We start from the raw sequence: 21,326 nt of genomic DNA on the forward strand, positions 1-21,326 counted from the left end.
TCTGATGACATTATCTGTTGTCTGTTATTTTCTATTGAATGAAGGATTATTGCGTATTACCAGTCAATCTGCTTTGAATCAATGTAGATTTTGGAAATCTGAGTGGAGGAGCTGCCTCTATACATTCTCAATGCGGAAAAGATTACAGGGCTTAAGAGATCCATTCCTCCTTTTTGCTCCTATCACTTGTGGGAGGCTCAGTGAAATGATGATGGTACCATTTAGAGTGGCTAGCTATTCAGAAAATATCCTGTGGTTAAAGGAGGGGGAGTTGTCTCTAGCACTTCATGAGCTTGTATTTTCTGATTGTATTGAGTATTGTATTGGGTGTGTTTGTACATGCATTATATGACTAACCTGTTAAAGTATAAAAAAAAAAAAAATTAAAATGAGAAATGCTGCCATGTAAATGTAGATGTTATTGAGAGGGGAAATTTAATCGCTTTTTTGTTCTCTTCTTTTTATATGTAATAACAATGCGGATAAATATTAATAGGATGGCGGTTAACAAATGGGTCCTCTCCCTCGCTAAAGTCACTTCAAGCCTCTCCTCCGAGTGGGCTCCAACTCATTGATGGCCACTGTGTTCTCTCGCACTCGTCCTCCATGGTCTCAACCATGGCTTCCAACCCGAGCTCTCACTGTGACTCTCTGTCCCTCAAGATCGCCCTCGCCTTCGCCCTCGTCCGCTCAAGAATCTCCACCGAACCCCTTCGATTTCGATGCCTAATGCTGGAAGTGAAAGTACTCTTCCCTTCCCCTCCTCGTCTCCCCAAAGAAAGTGATCCTAAACCTTAATCCTTGATTCTTGCAGTCCAAGGACCGTAAGTGATAGATCCTGAGGATTAGAGAGGAGCTCAAGCAACTCAAAGGCCCCCTTCTTGTTTCCCTCCTCATCTCTCCTAGAGAGATCTATTGGAAATTGTTTTTCTCATGTACCAAACGCCATGCAATGTGAACCTCCGGGAGCTTCGTGCTAATCCCATTTCTTTGATGGGTGTGGTGAGGTGGGAGGAGGCCCTAGGAGTGATTCCTGTTAGCATTGGATTGATGGCCTTGAGGAAAAGATTCCTGATACTAGGTACGGGTGTTCCTTACAAATTTCTTTTCAAATTATATCTTTCCTACTCTCCTACTCAATTTTGTTTGTGGAACTTGGATAAAAAATGTTGTCCTTGAACCTAGAATTCATCTATTAAGCATATTTACTATCTTGTTACTGTAATAGTCCAAATATGATTGATATTTCCATATTAGTCGTGATATACTTTTCTTACTAGCCATATTATTAGGCTATATATTGACGTATATATTGGTGTAATTTGAATACAAAATACAGAAAATAAATATAAATCTTTTATATATATTCTTTTTTTATATATTTTAATATGGTATCAGAGCCTGACCTTTATTCCTACTCAACTATTTTGCTCCATCGGAACCGTCCATCCTGCCCTCTTGGCTTGCTGCTGTTGTCTAGAGCTATCCATGGCCTCCTTCCAATGTCCCTCCTTTCAATGTCACCGTCTAGCACCATCATCGGACCCTTCAGCTTCTCCATCACCGCTGTCTAGTGTCATCCATGGCCTCCTTCTGATGTTGCTGCCTAGCACCATCACTGGGCCCTTAGTTTCTCCAGCTCAATCTTCTTTGCTTTCTCTCCCACCATCTTCGGTTCGTTCCACCCTCTTACTCTCCTCCTTCGCCGCCTTTGGAAGGTCGGTTCCTCCATCACCGCCACTACCATCTTGATTAAGGCAAGAACTCCATCCCTTATGAGAAAGACCCAGTGGATCCGAGAGAAGGATCCAATCCATTTAATCTAAGAAGGATTCAATTAACTTATAAACTAATTCTAAAAGGATCCAACTCGTTTTAGCTAAAGTCATTGCGGATTCAGATTCAAATTGTGATCCAATCAGACTTGTGGGCTCGAATCCAATCTATTTGGGTTTAGTTAGTCATCTGCCGATACATCAGTCTATCACGTCAATCAACCACTCTAGCAGACACATCAGCCTGCCATATTAGTCCTCCACGTCAATTGGCTACATCAGCAGATACATTGGTTTGCCACTCTAATCAACCATATCAACCTACCACATTAGCATTGACCAGATACATTAGCTGCCACATTAGCTCTCTAACATCCACATCAACTATTGCATTAGTTTGCCACATCAGCTTCTGATCTGCCATATTGCTTTTAGCCATGTTAGTTTCTGAGATGCCACCTCAACTTCGGATTTGCCATATTGCTTTTAGCCACGTCAGCGTCTGAAATGCTATATCAGCTTTTGATCTACCGTGATAGCATCTAGCAACCATATTCTTCTGACATGTCAGAGGGGTAGCCATGTCATCATCTCCTGCTGACCGGTTCTGTTGGCATTGACTAAACTGGTCCAATTTCTTTGACCAACAGGTTCACCCCTTTTTGACATGATCCTAGACTAGTTCCTTATATTTTTTTGTGTGCTCTTTTTGTTTTGGCATCTGTTTGCCCAAATTCTACCTATACAATTGATTTTTTGTATCTACATTTATTTTTCATCAGTTCATCATCACATGCTTGTAGTCATGGACAAGTTTGATGTCTTTTTGCCTATTTCTAATGTTTTAGATGGATCCAACTATATTTCTTGGGTACTAGGGATGTCTAGTTTCTTGAAATGGTGCAAACTTTAGCGGTTTGTTACTAGAGACTTCCGTCAGCCTATTCAAAAACTGGATGAGGATGAAGAAGAGGTCAGAGACCCACACCAGGTGTTTTAGGGGGGGGGGCTTCCTTTCCTTCGTCCCAAAACCCTCCGAGAGGCTAAGGAGGGGGGATCGTTACGACCTGGGGCGGGGAAGACTGGTGGATAGGGAGTACGGGATCCTGGAGGTGTGGCGAAGGGACGAACCTGGGCGGAGATAGCGAAAGGAGTTCCCCGGCAGCCAGTGTGGACGAGCCACCAGATGCCGTCGCGGATTTTGGAGATGTTGAGGTACAAGGCGACCGAGGTGGTGGTCTTCCCAGAGGACGAGCTGGAGGGGACCCGTGCGGAATGGCGGAGCACCGCCATCATCGTGAGGAGCTTGGGGAGGCCTGTTCCGGCGGAATGGGTGGCCAAAGAGATCAAACGGGTGGGACGTCTGGACTACAATGTGGATTGTTTCTTGCTTATGGACGGCTTCATTGTCGTCCGTTTCGCCAAGGAGGAAGATCGTGACGCCGCTCTGATGAATGGTCCATGGACTGTGGCCGGCCAGTTGCTTGCAATGGATCGTTGGCGACCTAATTTTGTGCCCGGAGAAGGAGGCATTGGCCGGGTGGTCGTATGGCTGCGTCTGCCACGGCTGCCCCTGGACTATTGGAAGAAAGAGACCATCCTCAAGATTGCGGCTTGTGCTGGTAATCCTCTGGCCGTGGACGAATATACGGATCAGGGGAGGCGGTATGGTTTCGCCCGGGTGAAGCTTGAGCTGGACTGTTCGGGACCTCTCAAGCCGGGCACGTTGATCAGGGGGAGCTCGGCGGGGGTTGAGGAGACTTTTTGGCAAGGGTTCATCTATGAAAACCTGCCCCCCCTTGCTCCAAGTGTGGAAGGATAGGGCATCGGGAGCAGGAGTGCGATGGCTTTCCAACGGCGGAGGGTACGGCGAAGCCAGCACCGGGCAAGGGGAAAGAGAAGGTAAATGATGGGGCAGAGTCTTCGGGGGCTGGTAGGCAGACGGATGGGGTTGGAGTAGCCTCGGAGGAACTCTCGGCTTTCGGTCCGTGGATGGTCACCAACCGCATATGGCACCAAGGGGTGATGAAGAAGAAACCGTGGAGGAAGACGAACGAGTCCGGGTCTGGACCGAGTTCGACGCCCACTGTTTCCCGTCCTGGCAAGGATGCAATGGGGGATGGGTCGGGTTCCACGGTTTCTCCAATCGACCTTGAGGCTTGGCAGAAGCCGTTGAAGGTTGCCCGGCGCAGGACGCCGGAGAAGGATGTCTCGGCGGCGGGGGCGGGCAAGGAAATGGCCGGACCGAGTCAACACGGCCGAGTAGCTGGAGGTGGAACTGACTCAAGCTCGGGGTCGGACTCGGCTCAACTCAAACCGAGTCAGGACCGGGATGTGGGCCGGGGTGCGAGTGGGCTGGATGGCGGACTGGGCCAGGTCGGTGACAGGCCAGAGAACACTGTGTTGCAGCGGCCTGGTGGATCGGACCCGAGCCCGAGGAAGCGGTCCAGGAGCCCATGTAGGGCATTTGGCACGGGGGGCAAGCCGGAGAAGGGGACGACTCACATCGCGGGGGGAATTCGGTTTCCGGCAGCGATGAAGGGACGTCCGGTGTTTGTTCCCCATCGAAGGAGCAGGAGCTCTCCTCCCCCTCTATCGGCGGCTCGTCACCGGCCCCCGCGGGTGGTACGTGAGGCCAGGGGCGGCGGTGATCATGTCGGAGGCGGAGTGGCGGAGGTTCCGGGGATAACAAGAGCCAGTTCGGCGGCGTCGAACCTCTCGGCGATGGGGATGAAGGCCCCACTCAGGGTGTCCGGCAAGGGGGGAAGGCAGGAAGTGGGAGCTGGGGAAGTCGGTGCCAATGGTGAGATGCCGATCCCAGACGGAAATTCCATGGTTGGGTCACTGTGCCAACTGGCACGGGAGAACAAGGCTTCAGCCTCTGAGCTGGGAATCGGGAAGTTGGCATCGGTGGATTCAGGGGTCATCAAGAGTTCTTGTGGCTTCAGCACAGAGCCCAGCCGGGTGGTGACAGAGGGCCCTGCGGCAGTGGTTGAAGGCAATGCAGTTTCAGCGTGCCATTTGGCACGATCTAGTGACGGAGGGGATCACGATCGAATTGTTTGTCAGATGAAGGCTGCAGCAAAGGGTGTGAGCCATGATGGTTTGGGGGGTGGAATAGCTATAGAAGAGACGGTGTTCCATGATTGCAACCCCGGGGCAGGGGGTTGTGATGTAGCCTTGGGTGACCAATGAAGGTTATACTATGGAATTGCCGCGGCGCGGGGAAGCCTTCCTTCGCCCCAGCTTTCCGTAGGATTGTGCAGCAGCATAGTCCGGATGTATGTGTGTTGTTTGAGACCCGATTATCGGGAAGGAGCCTACAGAAGGCTAGGAGAGCAGTACCCCGGATGTGGGGATTTTATGCAGTAGAATCTCAGGGATTGTCGGGCGGCATCATTGTCACTTGGTTGCAGGGCTCTTGCAGGTTGGATGTCTTCCATGTATGTACCCAGGAGGTGGTAGTGGTGATCTCGGAGGGTAGCGGAGTGTCATGGGTTCTTGCTGCGGTGTATGCTAGCACTGATTTCAGGGAGAGACGGATATTGTGGGAGGAAGCGTCTCAGTTGATTAATCAGGGGTTACCTATGTTGGTGGCTGGTGACTTCAACTGTATTGTTGATCCTCAGGAGAAGAGGGAGGGAGGCCCTTCTTATATGAGAGGAAGGTCAAGGAGTTCCAAGATTTTTTGACATCGAGTGGGTTGATAGACTTGGGATTCTCTGGCTCTAGGTTTACATGGTGCAACAATCAGCAGGGCCAGGCTAGAGTATGGGAGCGACTTGATAGAGCCTGTGCTACCGCTGGGTGGGTTCAGTGCTTTCCTGATCACCATGTGAGCCACTTGCCCAGGATTGCGTCGGATCATTGCCCGCTACTGGTGAGTACAGAGACTTACATTCCAGTTCGTCATCCTTTTAGATTTGAGAAAATATGGCTCTGTTATTCGAGATCATGGGAGATGGTGAGGGAGGCTTGGAGTGCACCAGTTAGAGGAGATGCTATGTATCGGGTGTCTCGTAGATTGGAGCTGACGAGGAGGCGACTAAGGAGGTGGAATCGAGAGGAGGTGGGAGATATTTTCAGGAGGATTGAGGAGTCGGAGGAGGCCATCGCTGGGTTACAGGCTCGGGAGGATCAAAGGGGTGGGCTAGAGGATGTGGAGATGGGGGAGCTCAGATCATTATTGGCATTGCATGATGGGCTCCTTAGACAGCAGGAGACATTTTGGAGACAGAAATCGAGAGTACAGTGGATTATGGAGGGGGACAGAAACACTAGATTTTTTCACCAGGCGACAGTTATCAGAAGGCACCAGAACAGAATTAGAGTTATCCGGGATGAGGAGGGGCAGCTGTCGGAGGATCCGGAGGTGATTTAGAGGATCTTGGAGAGCTTCTTCAGGGCTAGGTGGACAGAGCTGCCTATGGGTGGGAGCTTAGCGGATATGGCCCCGCCCTTATCTAGGGTGTCAGAGGAGGAGACAACAGCGCTGATTAGTCCAGTCTCGGATAGGGAGATTAGTGAGGCAGTGAGGTCCCTTGCGGGGGACAAGGCTCCAGGGCCGGACGGCTTTCCACCCTTGTTTTTCCAGAGATATTGGATGATAGTTGGGCGAGATGTGACGGCGGCTATACAGCAGTTCTTTCGCACAGCTGTGATGGCAGGAGATTGGCAGAGGACTTTCATTACCTTGATACCGAAGCGGCAGGATGCTTCGGAGCCGGGTCATTTTCGTCCGATTAGCCTTTGTACGACCTTGTACAAGGCAACGGCGAGGATCCTTGCTGGCAGATTGAGAGATGTTCTCCCTAGGCTTATTAGCCCAGAGCAGGGGGCTTTTTTGGAGGGGCGAAGTATATCTGACAATGTGCTTATTGCCCAGGAATTTATGTTTGATCTCGGTCGGGCTCCGATGAGGAGGAGTCTGATGGGGGTCAAGCTTGACATGGAGAGGGCCTATGATAGAGTGAGATGGGATTTCTTGCAGCAGTCCTTGCAGGAGTTCGGGTTTCATGAGATATGGATCAGTTGGGTGATGGGTTGTGTTCGTGCTCCCTCCTTTGCTATCTTGGTGAACGGTACGCCGTCACGCTTTTTTATGTCCTCAGGGGGCTGCGCCAGGGATGTCCCCTCTCTCCCCTATAATTTATTATGTGTGCAGATGCACTGTCTAGATCCCTACGGCGAGCAGTGGCCACTCAGGAGTTGGAGGTCTACAGGCCTGCGGTGGGGGCTTCTCCGATTTCCCATTTGCTTTTTGCTGATGACTGTCTGCTTCTTGCCAGGTCGTCACGACAGGTGGCTCAGGCTATTGGTCAGATTCTTCAGGATTACTGTGCGGCATCGGGACAGAGGGTCAACCTGACTAAGTCAGCTATTATCTTTAGCCCAAAAACCAAAGTGGAGGTGAGGCGGTCTATACTGGAGAGCCTAGGGGTGGGAGAGCAGGAGGGCACGATGACTTATCTGGGGGTTCCACTCTCGGGCCACAGGTTGCGGAGTAGGGACTGTACATCCATGGAGCTTAGCATCAGACGCCGATTGGAGGGGTGGCAGATGCTTACACTTTCTATGATGGGTAGGATTACTCTGGTGCGGTTAGTTCTTACTTCGATCCCTATCTTTCTACTTTCCAATGCTATCATTCCAGTTAGAGTCTTGAGGTCCTTTGAGCAGCTATTCAGGAAATTTATTTGGGGGAGGAGTAGTGGCAGAGGTGGAGTCCATTTGCTGGCATGGGATGTGGTATGCCAGCCGACTAGCCATGGAGGTTTGGGGGTGCAGTCCCTGGTGGCGAGGAGGAAGGCTTTAGTGGCTAGACATGCGGCTAGATTCGTGCTTGAGCCCGAGAGCATGTGGTCTTCGCTGATGAGGGCCAAGTATGGTACCTTGGTGCCCGGGGCCCGGGCCGGTCGTCACCACTCTCCGATCTGGAGGGAGATGTGTGCTAGTGCTGGGGTGGTGCTTCCGGAGATCAGATGGACCATAGGTGACGGTCGGTCTATTGATGTGTTACAGGATAGTTGGGTGACCGAGCTACCGATTTGCTGTATGCCGACCATGGTGGATTCGACGCGATTATCAGGGTGCAGGGTGAGTGAGCTGTTGACCTTGGAGGGGGGCCGATGGAGGGAGGAGCTGATCCGTGAGGTTTTTGGGGAGCAGCTGGCGGAGTCGGTTTTATCCCTTCCTGTTCCCTCCGGGGGTGGAGCCGACAGGTTAGTTTGGATGCCGACCGGACGGTCGCGGGTTCGGGTTAGAGATCTTCATGCCCTGATCGGTAGGGAGCCAGCCCGTCAGATTGAGGGTGGGTGGATATGGAGGATGAGGATTCACCCTCGTGTGGCGTTATTCATCTGGAAGGTGGCTTGGGGCTGCCTTCCTACGAGGAGCATATTGGTTCGGCGTGGTATGGCGGTCTCTCAGTGCTGTGAGGAGTGTGCAGATATCGAGGAGACGATCGAGCATGTCCTTCTGCGGTGTCCTAGAGCCCGAGAGATTTGGCGGAGGTCACCAGTCCTACTACCCGACTCGGTGGTGTTTGCGCAGGACTTGATTCATATGGTGAGAGCTTCCGTGCGGAGCCCCAGATTTGCTGAGGCTGGGACTGTAGTGGCATACCTGTCCTATTACATATGGCTGGACAGGAATGCCGGTCTTTTCGAGGGGAGGAGGTCGTCTCCGAGGATGGTGGTACACAGAGCGATGCTATCTGCGAGGGAGGTTCTTGCGGCTACCGTCGGGTTTTCTTCTGGGTTAGCCAGGGACATCTGGGGTACTTGTCACGCTGTTTCAGCGCCCCGGTTTGCCCTTGTTTCTTGGGTACCCCCACCCCCTGGCTTTCTCAAGGTAAATTTCGACGGTAGTCGGTCAGCAGACGGTGTGACTGGAGGGGTCGGATTTGTGATCAGGGACCATCTGGGGAGGATGATAGCAGCAGGAGGGCGGCGTACGCCGGGTCTCACAGTAGTTGGGGCTGAGTTGCAGGCGGCATGGGAGGGTATATCCTATGCATGGCATGTTCTTGGTGTGGAGAGGGTATGCCTCGAGGGTGACTCTTCTGTGGTTATTGACTGGATTCGAGGAGCGGATCGTTTTGGAGATGGCCACCCCCTGGTTCGGGAGACCCGTGGGTTGGTGCGGTTGATGGGTGAGGTTCAGATTGGACATGTGTTTAGGGAGGCGAACAGAGCTGCAGACTGGGTCGCCTCCTTTGTAGCCCGGCACTCCGGGGATTTTCAGTGGACGTCTGTGTCGGACGTCCATCCCTCCTTGTATCTCTTACTGTCCCGTGATATGGCTGGGTGTACTCACGTCAGAGTTATATGAAATGAGTAGCCGCTTTTAACCAAAAAAAAAAAAGAGATTTTTTAGCCAAGTGGTATTCCACCACAGATATTGCCCATCAGTATCAACTGCCGTTTAACCTACATTGCAGGAAGTAAGAGCCTGGGTTGTCTATCCATAAGTTTCTTTCTTAGATGCATGCTATATGGGATCAGTTTACTCAGTCTGAGCCTCAGTGGGACCATGACAGTGATTCTGAAAAATTTGCTTCCTATAAAGATCATATATGCTTGATGCAGTTTTTCATGGCTTTTGGAGATGATCATGAACCAGTAAGAGCTTCACTTCTTCATCGTGGTATCTTGCCATTTCTAAACTTATCTTTGAATAAACAAAACTTGGCTTACTCAAATCCCAGCACACTGAGGCCATTCTTGCTACACTTCTCAGGCTATTGTAGATCAGATAGACTGCAAGTATTGTCATAGGCTTAGTCACTACATGTTCAACTATCCGAAAAGAAAATGTAAAATCTGTTAGAAGACTGGCCACTATCTTGATAATTGTCCCCAAAATCTAAATAAGCAATCTAACCTCAGTTGGTCCAGAGGTTCTCGATCTAAATCTGGCAATCAGTCACAACCTACTTCTTGTTCTACTGCTGCTGATGATAAAGTTTTCCATATCGATGACTCTTCTTCCACACCTTCCACTTCAATCAGTAACCTATTAGTCAATAATCTTAAAGGTCTAATCAAATAGGCTCTATCTAAATCTGGTACTTTCAGTGACCTCAGTTGATTAGATCACTGATATTTTTCACCAAAGCACATCCACCTGGATGCTTTCGTGATGCGGTTTCCAAACTCAAGTTGGGTTTTACTTTACTACTTTGAGTTTGAGGAGGGATGTAAAGCATATTATTATTTTGTTTCTGTACTAGTCCAAATATGATTGATAGTTCCTTATTAGTCTCAATACACTTTCCTTACTAGCTATATTGTTAGACTATATATTGATGTAACTTGAATACAAGATACACAGAATAAACATAAATCTTTCACATATTCTCTCTCTTCTCATATTGTAATGGCATGAATGATTTTTAGCAACATTTTTTGAGTTTAGAACTCTGCATTTGTTAATTTAATCCCTGAGGTTTCCACTTGGTTACCATATACCATAGGTCAGAAATAGAAGGTGAATAATTTGATTTAGGTGATGAGATTGAGAGGAGATGGGAAGAAGTAGGATGATTTTGTGAGATTATCAACAATACAGTACTAAGATTTTTGGGAAATGCTGTAAATCTCTAGTAAATTGTATTTGCAGTACCTTGTACCTTGTATTTGCATCCAACCCAAATATTATGTTGATATCCACCCCAGTATACCATCTGAGTTGCCTCACTAGACCACATACAGGATATCCTGTCAATAGCATAGCCAGGCATCCATGCAGATCCATAGCATGAACTGTCATAGATTCTTCTTCTGACTTCCATAGGGTTTCCTCAGGTCAAACCCCCCCGTGTAGAACCATTTTACAAAGTTGAGTTGTTGTCACAGCCGGGGCTTCTTTGGGCTTTGGTTTCACATTATCATGGAATCTTAATTGGAACTCTTTAGTTTCAATCTTTCTTGATGATGACTCCTATTCAAGTATTTCAGCTCAACAATCTTGCTTCCTCTACAACCATCTTATGTGCATGGCTGCATGCCCCTCCTTATATTGTTGTGGCATTTTAATCCAGAAAATATAACCAGAACTATTTGTTCATGTTCAGACATGCAAAGATCAAATAACTACTGTGTCATTGCTAATTCATCACAATCGATATTAAATATGCTGGACATGTCATTTCATTATAGTTATGCATGGTAGAGACAAATTGCAAAGAATAGCTTCTGCTGGTGGTCTGTTTGCTATCAATTTTTCCCGAAGTATATTCTCATTATTAATCCTACGAAATTGCATTCCAGATGTTATGTTTTGGCCTAATTGGTCTTCCTTATCTGACAGACACATGCACATTCCAAAGAAAAAAAAATTCCTTGATGCGGTCTGATCAATCCCCAATAGATAGTGTGTTGCACATTAACCTTCCTCCTGCTGATTATGAAGAACCTTGTTCACTGCCTTCTTTTTAATCCCAGATGATATTTCATCCTAATATAACCACAAGCTGTCAAAGAAGATTATGGATTATATCATAGTTATTTTTTTACATAAGTAGGCATATATGGTGTGAAAACTATTACGACAAAATTACAGTTGGAAGTCATGAATATGTGATACGGTAATATTCTTTTGCTATGCCATTATTTTTTAACTAAATACTATCTAAACTGAAGAAATGAATTTGGTAACCTTACTTGAAGAACTTTGTTGTCCTCATTTGCATGTACATAATGGATAGATGCATATGTTTATGGACATATATATATATATATATATATATATATATATATATATATATATATATATATATATATATATATATGTGTGTGTGTATATATATATATATGTGTATACATATATATATCTATACATCTATATGTGTGTGTGTGTGTGTATATGTGTATACATACACTACAAAAGAAGGAATAACTCCCGGCGGTTTTTTTTGTCTATACCGACGCTTATAAGCGTCGGCGAATTCCCAGCCCACGCTTCACAAAGCGTGGGTCAGACGTCGGGCAGGTGGGCGTGGGTCGGGTTTAACCCGACGCGTCAAAAAAGCGTCGTCGGTCTATCCTGACGCTTTTAAGCGTCGTTCCTTTTATAAGACTCCGACGCTTATAAGCGTCGGCGAGAACGTTGGTTACTATGGTGTTAGGCCGACGCTTAAAAGCGTCGTTAAAGGCGTGCCAGTTTACGTTCCGGTTGCTTTTTCCGACGCTTATAAGCGTCGGCATTAAATTTTTTTTTTTAAAAAAAAATTTGTAAAAGTAATTTTTAAATACTCTGTGTACATTAAATTCTAACAAAACAAATACACTGAATCACATATATAACAAAATACGAGTCACAAACAAGAACTTTGATTACATTCATATTATCATATTTGATTACATTGTACTTCAAAAACATTCTAAAAACATACAAGTCAAATTCCTAAGTACACAATCTACAATATGTATCAAGGGTCGGCATCATCATCTCTACGAGTAGATGAAGTATCATCAACCTACAAGAAAAAAAATATTTTAGAAACTAAAAATACGAAAGTCATCACGCTCATACAAGAATACATTATAATTACATAAAATATTCAAATAGATTTAGTTATGTACCGGAGGAGCAAATCTCTGCAAAAAGGATGAAATATGGTCAAGCTGGTCCTGCAAAGATTGTATCTTCAACTCTTGGCTTTGCTTCAACTCCGCCATATCAGTCATATGACTCTGCCTCATCACCTCTATCCTTGTCTCATATGACTGCTTTATCTGTGCCATCTCTGTCTTCAAACTACAAACCTCTGCAGTGCTAGTACCTTGTCTGGCATCTTGGGTATATCGGCTCACTGCAGATAGCTGAGTGGGGGTAACTTCGACACCGTAACCCCTCACGCGACCATAACGTTCTGGGCCCATCAATTCAGCATACACCTGAGCCTCGACGCGACTGGCCGCGTCGGATGATGATGACTCCCCGACACGCTCTGAAATAAGATTTGTAGCTCTTTCCTATATCTCTCTAAAAAAAATAGTCACATTAATAATTTAAAAAAAGTAAAATTAATAAAAAAATTATGATCAAATAAAAAATGAATACATACAACTATATCTCTCGACTCGTCCCGGACAAAGCTGCCATCTCGGTGAGTGTGGGTCATCTTATAAAACTCTACCTCACCAGGCTCCCTTCCATGCTCTACTATCTACACATACGGAAAGTATATGGGCAAACTATATATCATGATACGTGCTATATGTTAGTAGAGTTTCAAATAGTTTCAAAAGAACTTACGAATTCATTTCTACGTCTCGCATAACTCTTCGAGCCTGAAGTATGAGGAACTGCTTGAGATGCTCGTGCAGCTCTACCAATATTAGAATATGTCTGCCAAAATAAAAGCACACAGTATAATATGATTCAATGTATATATTTGCAATCTATATTAATAATAAAGATAATATAAGATATTGAAACAATATACGTGACCTGTCCTCTTTCAGAAAACCAGTAATGAACAAGCTCCCTCCACTGCTGAGGGTATACATCAGGAGGAGTCACACGAGCAACCTCCTCCTCTGTCATACCCTCGCGCTTGAAGTCCGTCTTCAATTTTGCTTTATATTCTTTCCATTTGCGATTGAGGAACTTTAGCACCCAATCATGGCTCTCTGGAGGGAGTACAAACTTACCCTACAACAAGATTCAGAATGTTATAATAATATTAAACATCTAAAATAAAATTATGATACTAAGCAAATTAATATACAGGAGGTGTCGAATAAAAAGAATAAATTCAATTCATTACCTGTATAAGTCTAAGAAGCTCAACCTTATACGAAGGAAGCATGTCATTCCACTTCGTATAGTTGAGTGGACACAGCTGACCCTTGCGTGCAACCGATCCTAAAAAGCTTGATAGTAGACTTCCAGCTCTATTGATGGGCTGCCCCAATTCGTTGCATCGGATGATGATCTTCTCACCCGGAGGAAGCTTCCACACATCCTTTACTTGAGTGGGTCCCCGTCTCGTCCTCACTGTCCCTTGTCCATCTATTCAAATTAAATAAAAAGTCTTAAAAAGTTGAAGACAAATATGAACATAAAATATGAACTTTAAATCGAATTACCCTGGATCCGGAGCTCATCCTCCGGACAATCAGCATGAGGCTCGCGCTGAGATCCTGACTCGTGCTGCTGGTGATCACATGGCTGCTGGAACTGCAGGGACTGCTCAGAAGTAGATCCCACCTGAGAATGCTGGAACTCCACATCTCTAAATCGTCTCCCTCGGGGCATATTGTTACCTGGTACGCACAAAAAAGAATCAATATTTGGTTAAATGATAAATTTATACTAAAACTCCTCCTTCGTGGGGCAGAATACAGGGCACTCTGGGATCTTCTCAATCCATTCTAAGTTAGACAAGTCAAACTTTTCCACTCTATGCTTTGAAAAAGCATCCTTAACAGGAAAACTACCACCAGAAAATGTATTTGAATTTCCATAAAAGGCGATAGACCATTCAATATTAAAAGGTTTTAACCTGTCGACTTTAGAAAGTTAAATAACCTTAACAGTAAAAGAGTTGAATTCTAAGCTCTCCATGTTTTTTCAAATCAAGACGCGCTTTCAAGTTATCTTTGGTCTTCCCTTCAAGATTTAACAATGTTCCAATCAGGTTATCACAAACGTTCTTCTCTATATGCATCACATCAAGGTTATGTCGAAGAAGATTATACTCCCAATAAGGTAAATCAAAGAAAATGCTCTTTTTTTTCCATAGTTGTTTTTGTGTAGATGCTGCCACATTTTTCTGACCATATATGTTGTCTTCATTCTCAAAAAAGTTGTCAGCATCCTCAGCAACCTCTGCTATTAATCCTTCATTCATTGTGCTGCCAACATGCTCCCTCCCCCTCTTCTTTGAACATTTGGCGACCTTACCCGGTATATAATTGGTGTCATGCATTTGTCTAAAGACTTCAGTTCCAGTTGGTGGAACAGGGGCAGATCGCAACTCTATGGTACAATCAAACAAGTCTTTCTGAAATCGAAATGGATGGTTTGCTTCTAACCACCGACGATGGCCCATATAACAGAACTTTCCTCCATGTTTTAACCAATACGAATGGATTGAATCTCCACAAGAAGGACATGCAGTACGCCCCTTAGTGCTCCAACCAGATAAATTAGCATATGCAGGAAAATCATTGATAGTCCAAATAAGAGCTGCACGCAATTTGAAATTTTGGCCAGCAAAAGCATCAAATGCATCAATACCCTCCCATATTTGTTTCAATTCCTCTATTAGAGGCTGTAGAAAAACATCAATATCATTACCTGGGCCCTTGTCACCTGGAATAACCATTGATAGAATTACTGAAGACTGTTTCATACACATCCATGGTGGCAAATTATATAGAATCAAAACAACCGGCCAAGTGCTGTATGTTGAGCTCATCGTTCGGAATGGATTAAACCCATCAGTAGCTAAACCTAGCCTAACACTGCGAACATCAGAAGCAAATTCGGGATGCCTATCATCAAATGCTTTCCATGCGGGACTATCCGCTGGGTGTCGTAACATTCCATCCTTTGTACGGCCTTCGTCATGCCATCTCATCGAGGAAGCCGTCTTCGGTGATGCAAACATCCTTTTCAATCTTGGTATAAGAGGAAAATACCTCAAAATTTTAGCCGGTTTTTTCTTAGTCGGTGCAGCATCCACTTCAGTCAACGAATCATTCTCGTCATCTTTATGTTTTCCCCATCGTGAAGTTCCACATATTCGGCACGACTCTTGGTTCCTATTTTCACCACGATATAAAATGCAGTCATTCGGACAACTGTGTATCTTCTCATATCCAAGGTCCAACTCTTTTATCAGTTTTTTGGCTTCATATGAAGATGATGGCAGAGTAACACCTTCCGGAAATGCATTCTTTAATAATTGAAGAAGCATGGTAAAAGACTTGCTGGACCACCCATTCAAATATTTCAAATGTAACAAATGCAGAAGAAAAGAAATCTTTGTAAAATTCTTAAAACCCGGATACAGTTCTTGATCACAATCTTTCACCAAGTTATCATAATGAGCTGTGTCAACATGCATGGACTGATCAATAACTGCACGCTCATCTTCTCCTACAGTTCTGATAGTATGTCCAAGAGCATCTCTAAGTAGGCCCCTTATATCATCTTCTTCTACAGAATTTTGTTCCGTGTCACTACATCCAAAATTGAAGGTGTCTTCTAGATCGGAGGGTTGGTTACATGAAGGTATGAACTCTCCATGGAGTACCCATTCAGTATAACCCTTTAGAAAACCATTCCATACCAAATGTTCTTCAACAATTTTTGGATCAAGAGCAGAACCGTTTACACATTTTTGACATGGACATAAAATCTTCCCGTTCATATTAGATTTCTCAAAGGCAAACTTAATGAAATTCCGAACTCCATCCAAATATTCAGCACTAGATCTTAACTTATTTATCCAACTTTTGTCCATTCTATTAGAATACCGATTGAACTGTAGTTTTTTAAAAAAAGACAAACAAAATTAAGTAAAATGCAAAGTAATTAATGTAATTAATGTTCATGTGCTGCACCCTACCCATCATGCGGATTTATTTCCCACAATGGGGTCCACTTGTAATTAAAGGTCCACATGTAATTAAGGCCCGAAACCAAATGCAACAGAAGAAGTATATTATGCAGCTGAATGGAATGAGAATGAGAAAGAGAAAGGTTACCACTCAGCAAGCTTAAAGTTTGCAGATAACAGTGTCAGTGAAAGGGGTGAAAGAGAGGGCTCTTCACCTACAATCCCTGTGGATGTACCAACACAAGCATGAACACATGAAATTTATTTAAGAATTAACACTATTTTCATCTCCAACTATAGTTAAACATGAAGTTATAGGCTATCACGAAGGATAATCTAATGCATTAGTGCAATGTTACCTTGATTATTTATGTAAACATGATCAACTAATGCATGTGAATGCCTCTAGAAATATCACAACTGACAAATAAAATTGTCACAGACCCTTCCTAGAGAGCTTTCCATTATTAAGCATTGAAAATAGGGATCGCTCTATATACAAGTAACAAGATCAAGCACTATCAGAATGCATGAAAAGTTTTTGGACACAACATGGAAATTGGGAGTAATATTGGGGTAAAAATCATACCGCAGCAGCTTTGCTTGCACGAGATTTAATTTGATCAAAATACTCCTCATTTAAGATCAAGTCATCATAGAATGCATCATAGTAGAAACCCTGCAAATGGACTAGATCAAATCATATGTTCACATAAACATGCCAAAGTCAGCTAAACATGAATGTGAGGTAGATTTCAATATTAATTTTTACCATCTTGAGATCGAAAGTTTATAAGCAAAAAGTACGCATGCAGGTACATCAATATGGTGCTCATAACTAAAGGCAAATTGAAGCATCCACCAGTAATACCATATAATAAAGTCAGTATCATTTGAAAAAAAATGTGCAACCATCATATAAGCTATAAATGTTTAGGACGGAATCAAACACCATCCATATTGGATCCATTTAATATAGTAGTCAAGATTTTGGCCCCATAATATACAAATAGAGTAGACAAGGTCATGTTGGATACAATTCCATTCTCTTTTTTGAACTATTTTAGCAGTAATTTCTTACTTGGATCCATAATTTCTGACCTAGACACTAAAACATGGATCGCGACCATATCTACTATATCAGATCTTTTTCAATCATGTTTGAGTTGAAGTCACTTTGATCCATACGCAACTAAGCATTAACCAGCAACGGCCAGAATCTAGATCCGTACAACTGCAAGACAAGGTTTTGTTCATAAAAGATCAAGGAATGATTAGAATGTTCAAAATGTTCATGTGGAATGAAATAGCATTACAACAAATGTAGCAGAATAGAGCCTGAACAGATTTTTCGGTTAATGCAAACTTCATGATTTTTTTTACCATGTAATCCTAATATTAAGTAAATTACCCTCTGACTCTTGTTTTATTTCTCGTTCGAGACCAGTCTTTTATTGCTCGTGTAACAGCCCTGGCTCAATACAAACACTCAATGTCCCTTGAACTCTGGAAAAACCATGGGGCAAAGAAGATAAATCTCTTATTTGCCATCCACCAAATAAGTTGGATGTTAAGTATTTCTCACATCCTCTATAGGTTCTGTCGTAAAATGAGTAGTTCCCATCTAAAACAGTGTCATTTCCTTTTTTTTCTTTCATAACTTATGCAGGGCTGATGCACTTATAATGAAAATTTGGAGGAAAACACATAAGGATGTTAAATGAGATGCAAAATGGTATAATTACCAGTTTAGGCATGAATTTAAAATTTAAAATAAAATTATAAAATATGTAATTCATGCTAGAAGAAAACATGAACAACTGTACTCCAGCTTACAAAATCTGTATATTTTAGTTGATGGTATTTAAGTTAATAAAGGTTGGCATGTCACCTTTTACAGAATTTAGTAGTGTAAAACCAGCTTGACTAAAAAAGAGGTGGTTTAAAACATTAAAAAAAGTCGGGAAGATCTCAGAATTCAGTAAAACGGACTAGTTGGGGCAATTGCCATCAAGGGAAAGATTCTAGAGACACACGGACGAGGCATCAAAGTCATTACTAGCAGTCTGTATTAGTCTCGACCATCCCCCTAATATATGTGTATGTATATATACATATATATATTGATGGAAAGGGAAGCTTTTAGCCCCCCACACCCCCCTAATATATTATCTTACTATAGTTACATAATGATGATATCCCGGAATAGCATCACTGGGAGTCCCTAAACGAATTCTGGTGGAAGTTTTATTCATGCATCTTACTTGGTTAACAAAATGAACACAAAAATGATAGAAGGCTGATTTGCCCATTTAAATGGTTGGTAGCTAAAAATTTAAAACAGACAACAGGATGAATAAAATGCCAAATAAACCTCATCATGATGGCAATCATAAACTAGCCTCACAACTTCACTCCCTCCAGTGGACAGAAACAAATGATGAAAAAAAAAGAAAAAAGAACAGAGATATAAGTATGGATGGCTAAATCATTGCCTGCGAGAGAGCTCCAGCACTCGAACCCTCTTCGCCTGCGAATCATCAGAGAGGTTTATTTGTGATATAAGTATGGATGCAGGGAGACATTCTTGTTGCATTACAAAAATAAATAGAAAGATCCAAGATGTAATCAGAGAGAAGGGACACATGAAGTGCTATAGAACCTTAAATTGCAATAGAAACATGAGACTAGTTTTAGAAAATACCTCGGGCAGAGGCGGGGCGGAGGCGGGCTTGGATCGATCGGGACTACCTCGAACAAATTAAAGAAGGAGAAAAACCCACGAACACCTGAACAACAGGAGGAGGAGAAGGAGGAGAACAAGCGAGACGAAATGAGAGGAGGGAGGAGGAGAAAACTACCTTGGGGTCGGTCAGTCGACACCGGAGAGGAGGGAGGTAGAAGTCGGACGGTCCGCGCCGGAGAGGAGGAAGATGGGGGCTAAGGCAGCGCCGGAGAGGAGGAAGATGGGGGCTAAGGCAGCGCCGGAGACGAGGAAGACGAAGGCTATAGGGCAGCGCCGGAGAGGAGAATGGGGGGCTCGGGAGAAGCTAGGGCAAGTATGGGGGCTCGGGTTCGGCCGCTGGGTTTTAAGGGGGCGTCGGCGACGCTTATAAGCATCGTATTAGGCCGGAAAATACGACGACGCTAATAAGCGTCGTCTATTCCTAAGAATTGCCGACACTAAATGAAAGCGTCGGTAAATGTATGAGCGGTGAAATTTTTTCCGACGCTCCATCCTAGCGTCGGTAAAAAAGCGTCGGAAAAGGCCCAATTTTCTGTAGTGATATATATATGTATATGTATCATATATGTAACAAAGACTAGTCCATGGTTTTCTAAATCTCATGCTATGACACCTATAGACAGGGCCGGCCCGAGCCTTAGGCGACTGAGGCGGTCGCCTAAGGCCTCGGGCCAACAGAAGGCCCCCGGAAGGTGAAGAGAGAGAGAGAGAGAGAGGGAGGGAGGGAGGGACCGTGACCAAAAGGAAGCAAAGGCCCCATATAAAACGGGATGAGCTGGCTACGAGTCTTCCCCCTTGATGGAAGGGAGGTGGAGAGTTTCTTGGCCTGCAGAGGGGAAATTTAGGAAGTTGGGGACGGTAGTTTTATTTTGGATGGAGAGAGAGAGAGAGAGGAGGGATTTGGTTGGCTTGATACACGCCTGAAGCCACTCTTACCTTTCATCCCTTCTCTTGTTTGGTTTTGGTCTTGGTTTTCCTTCCCTCACATTACTCCTGATCCAGCTGGGCCATCAGGAAGAAAGGGGGATTGGAAATGGACTTCTTGGAGGGTGGAGATTCTTTTAATTTTCTCCTCTCGGTTTCTTCTCCCCTCTTGGGTGGTAGAGAGAGAAGGAGGGAGGGGGTTGAATGGCTGCTGTGCTGTGATGTTGCGGTTGCTGCTTGGGTACTCACTTGAAGGGGAGATGGAGGGATGGGACTTTTATTAATTAGATGGAGTCAATTTCCCATAATGCCCCTACTTTCTCTTATAGAGAAGCTCCTGGAGAAATTCTTTTCTTTACCTTGACCATGAAGTGCCATGGGATGACCTTTTCCTATTCCGCTCTTGACATGATAAACAAAATTGCCAAGCATTATCTCAGTTATTTAATCAGTTTTATGGCCCTTCTTTTAGGATAATTACTTTTCTGCATTTCCATTCAAAAATAATATTAAATTAAAAAGATTTCTGGCCTATCTTTGTTAGATTCATGTACCTTTGTTGAAATAGTGTACTTGATAGCTATCCATTTTCATATCATTTTTTTAATATTTTATATTTATTAAAAAAATTTATTATTAAAAAAAAAGGCCTCATTCATTGGATTCGCCTTAGGCCCCCAAATGTATTGGGCCGCCCCTGCCTATAGACATAATATGTGTTCACCTTGATGGATCAATGGAAGTTTGTTTTATTGAATTAAAATTGATCAAGGTTTATGGTGCAATGGTTGTCAATGGATTCAGGTATGATTGTTTTTGTTTACTTTTTTAGAACTAGGTCTATTGGACCAACTTAATTGCTACCTCTTATTTTTTCCTGTTGTTTGTTTTACCATTCTATGGAGCATTGCAAGTCTAAATTTTTGAATTTTGGAGTCTAGGTTTTAGCAACTTGTTGCTTCCAAAATTATCTTTCTCTTGATTCATTGGACCAAAAACATCACCTGTTAACTAGTTAAATGGTTGAGTTTAGCAATGAAGATGAGTTTAGCAATGAAGATGAGATAGAAGCTTTAGGGAGGCTTTTACACAAAGGGTGATGGTTATGGGTTTAGGACCAGTTGGGATCCAAGTAAAGTATGAAACATGGGGGAGGACTCTTGGTTCTTTTGATCAATAGCCTTTCTAATAAGAACTGAAAGTCTAGACGAGTTCCTCGTGAATGGAGAACTGCTATAGTATCTCTTTTTAAGATCAGATAAGGCATAATAAAGTCATGCTAGTGTTATGTATATTAATCTCA

The 21,326-nt window shown here is 44.0% G+C and overlaps 2 protein-coding genes across 2 annotated transcripts; both read left to right on the forward strand.

The window, feature by feature from the left end:
- Positions 1–4,966: 4,966 nt before the first annotated feature.
- Positions 4,967–6,156, forward strand: LOC120111406. Its single transcript, XM_039128457.1, has 2 exons — positions 4,967–5,442; positions 5,508–6,156. Exons 1-2 carry the CDS (start codon positions 4,967–4,969, stop codon positions 6,154–6,156), a joined length of 1,125 nt encoding a protein of 374 aa, XP_038984385.1.
- Positions 6,157–6,222: 66 nt separating this feature from the next.
- Positions 6,223–9,107, forward strand: LOC120111407. Its single transcript, XM_039128458.1, has 4 exons — positions 6,223–6,856; positions 6,940–8,342; positions 8,426–8,533; positions 8,628–9,107. The coding sequence occupies exons 1-4, from the start codon at positions 6,223–6,225 to the stop codon at positions 9,105–9,107; spliced, it is 2,625 nt and encodes an 874-aa protein (XP_038984386.1).
- The last annotated feature ends 12,219 nt before the right edge of the window (positions 9,108–21,326 follow it).

This window comes from Phoenix dactylifera, chromosome 7 (genome assembly GCF_009389715.1).
Source record: "Phoenix dactylifera cultivar Barhee BC4 chromosome 7, palm_55x_up_171113_PBpolish2nd_filt_p, whole genome shotgun sequence".
Classification (NCBI taxonomy): Eukaryota; Viridiplantae; Streptophyta; class Magnoliopsida; order Arecales; family Arecaceae; genus Phoenix; species Phoenix dactylifera.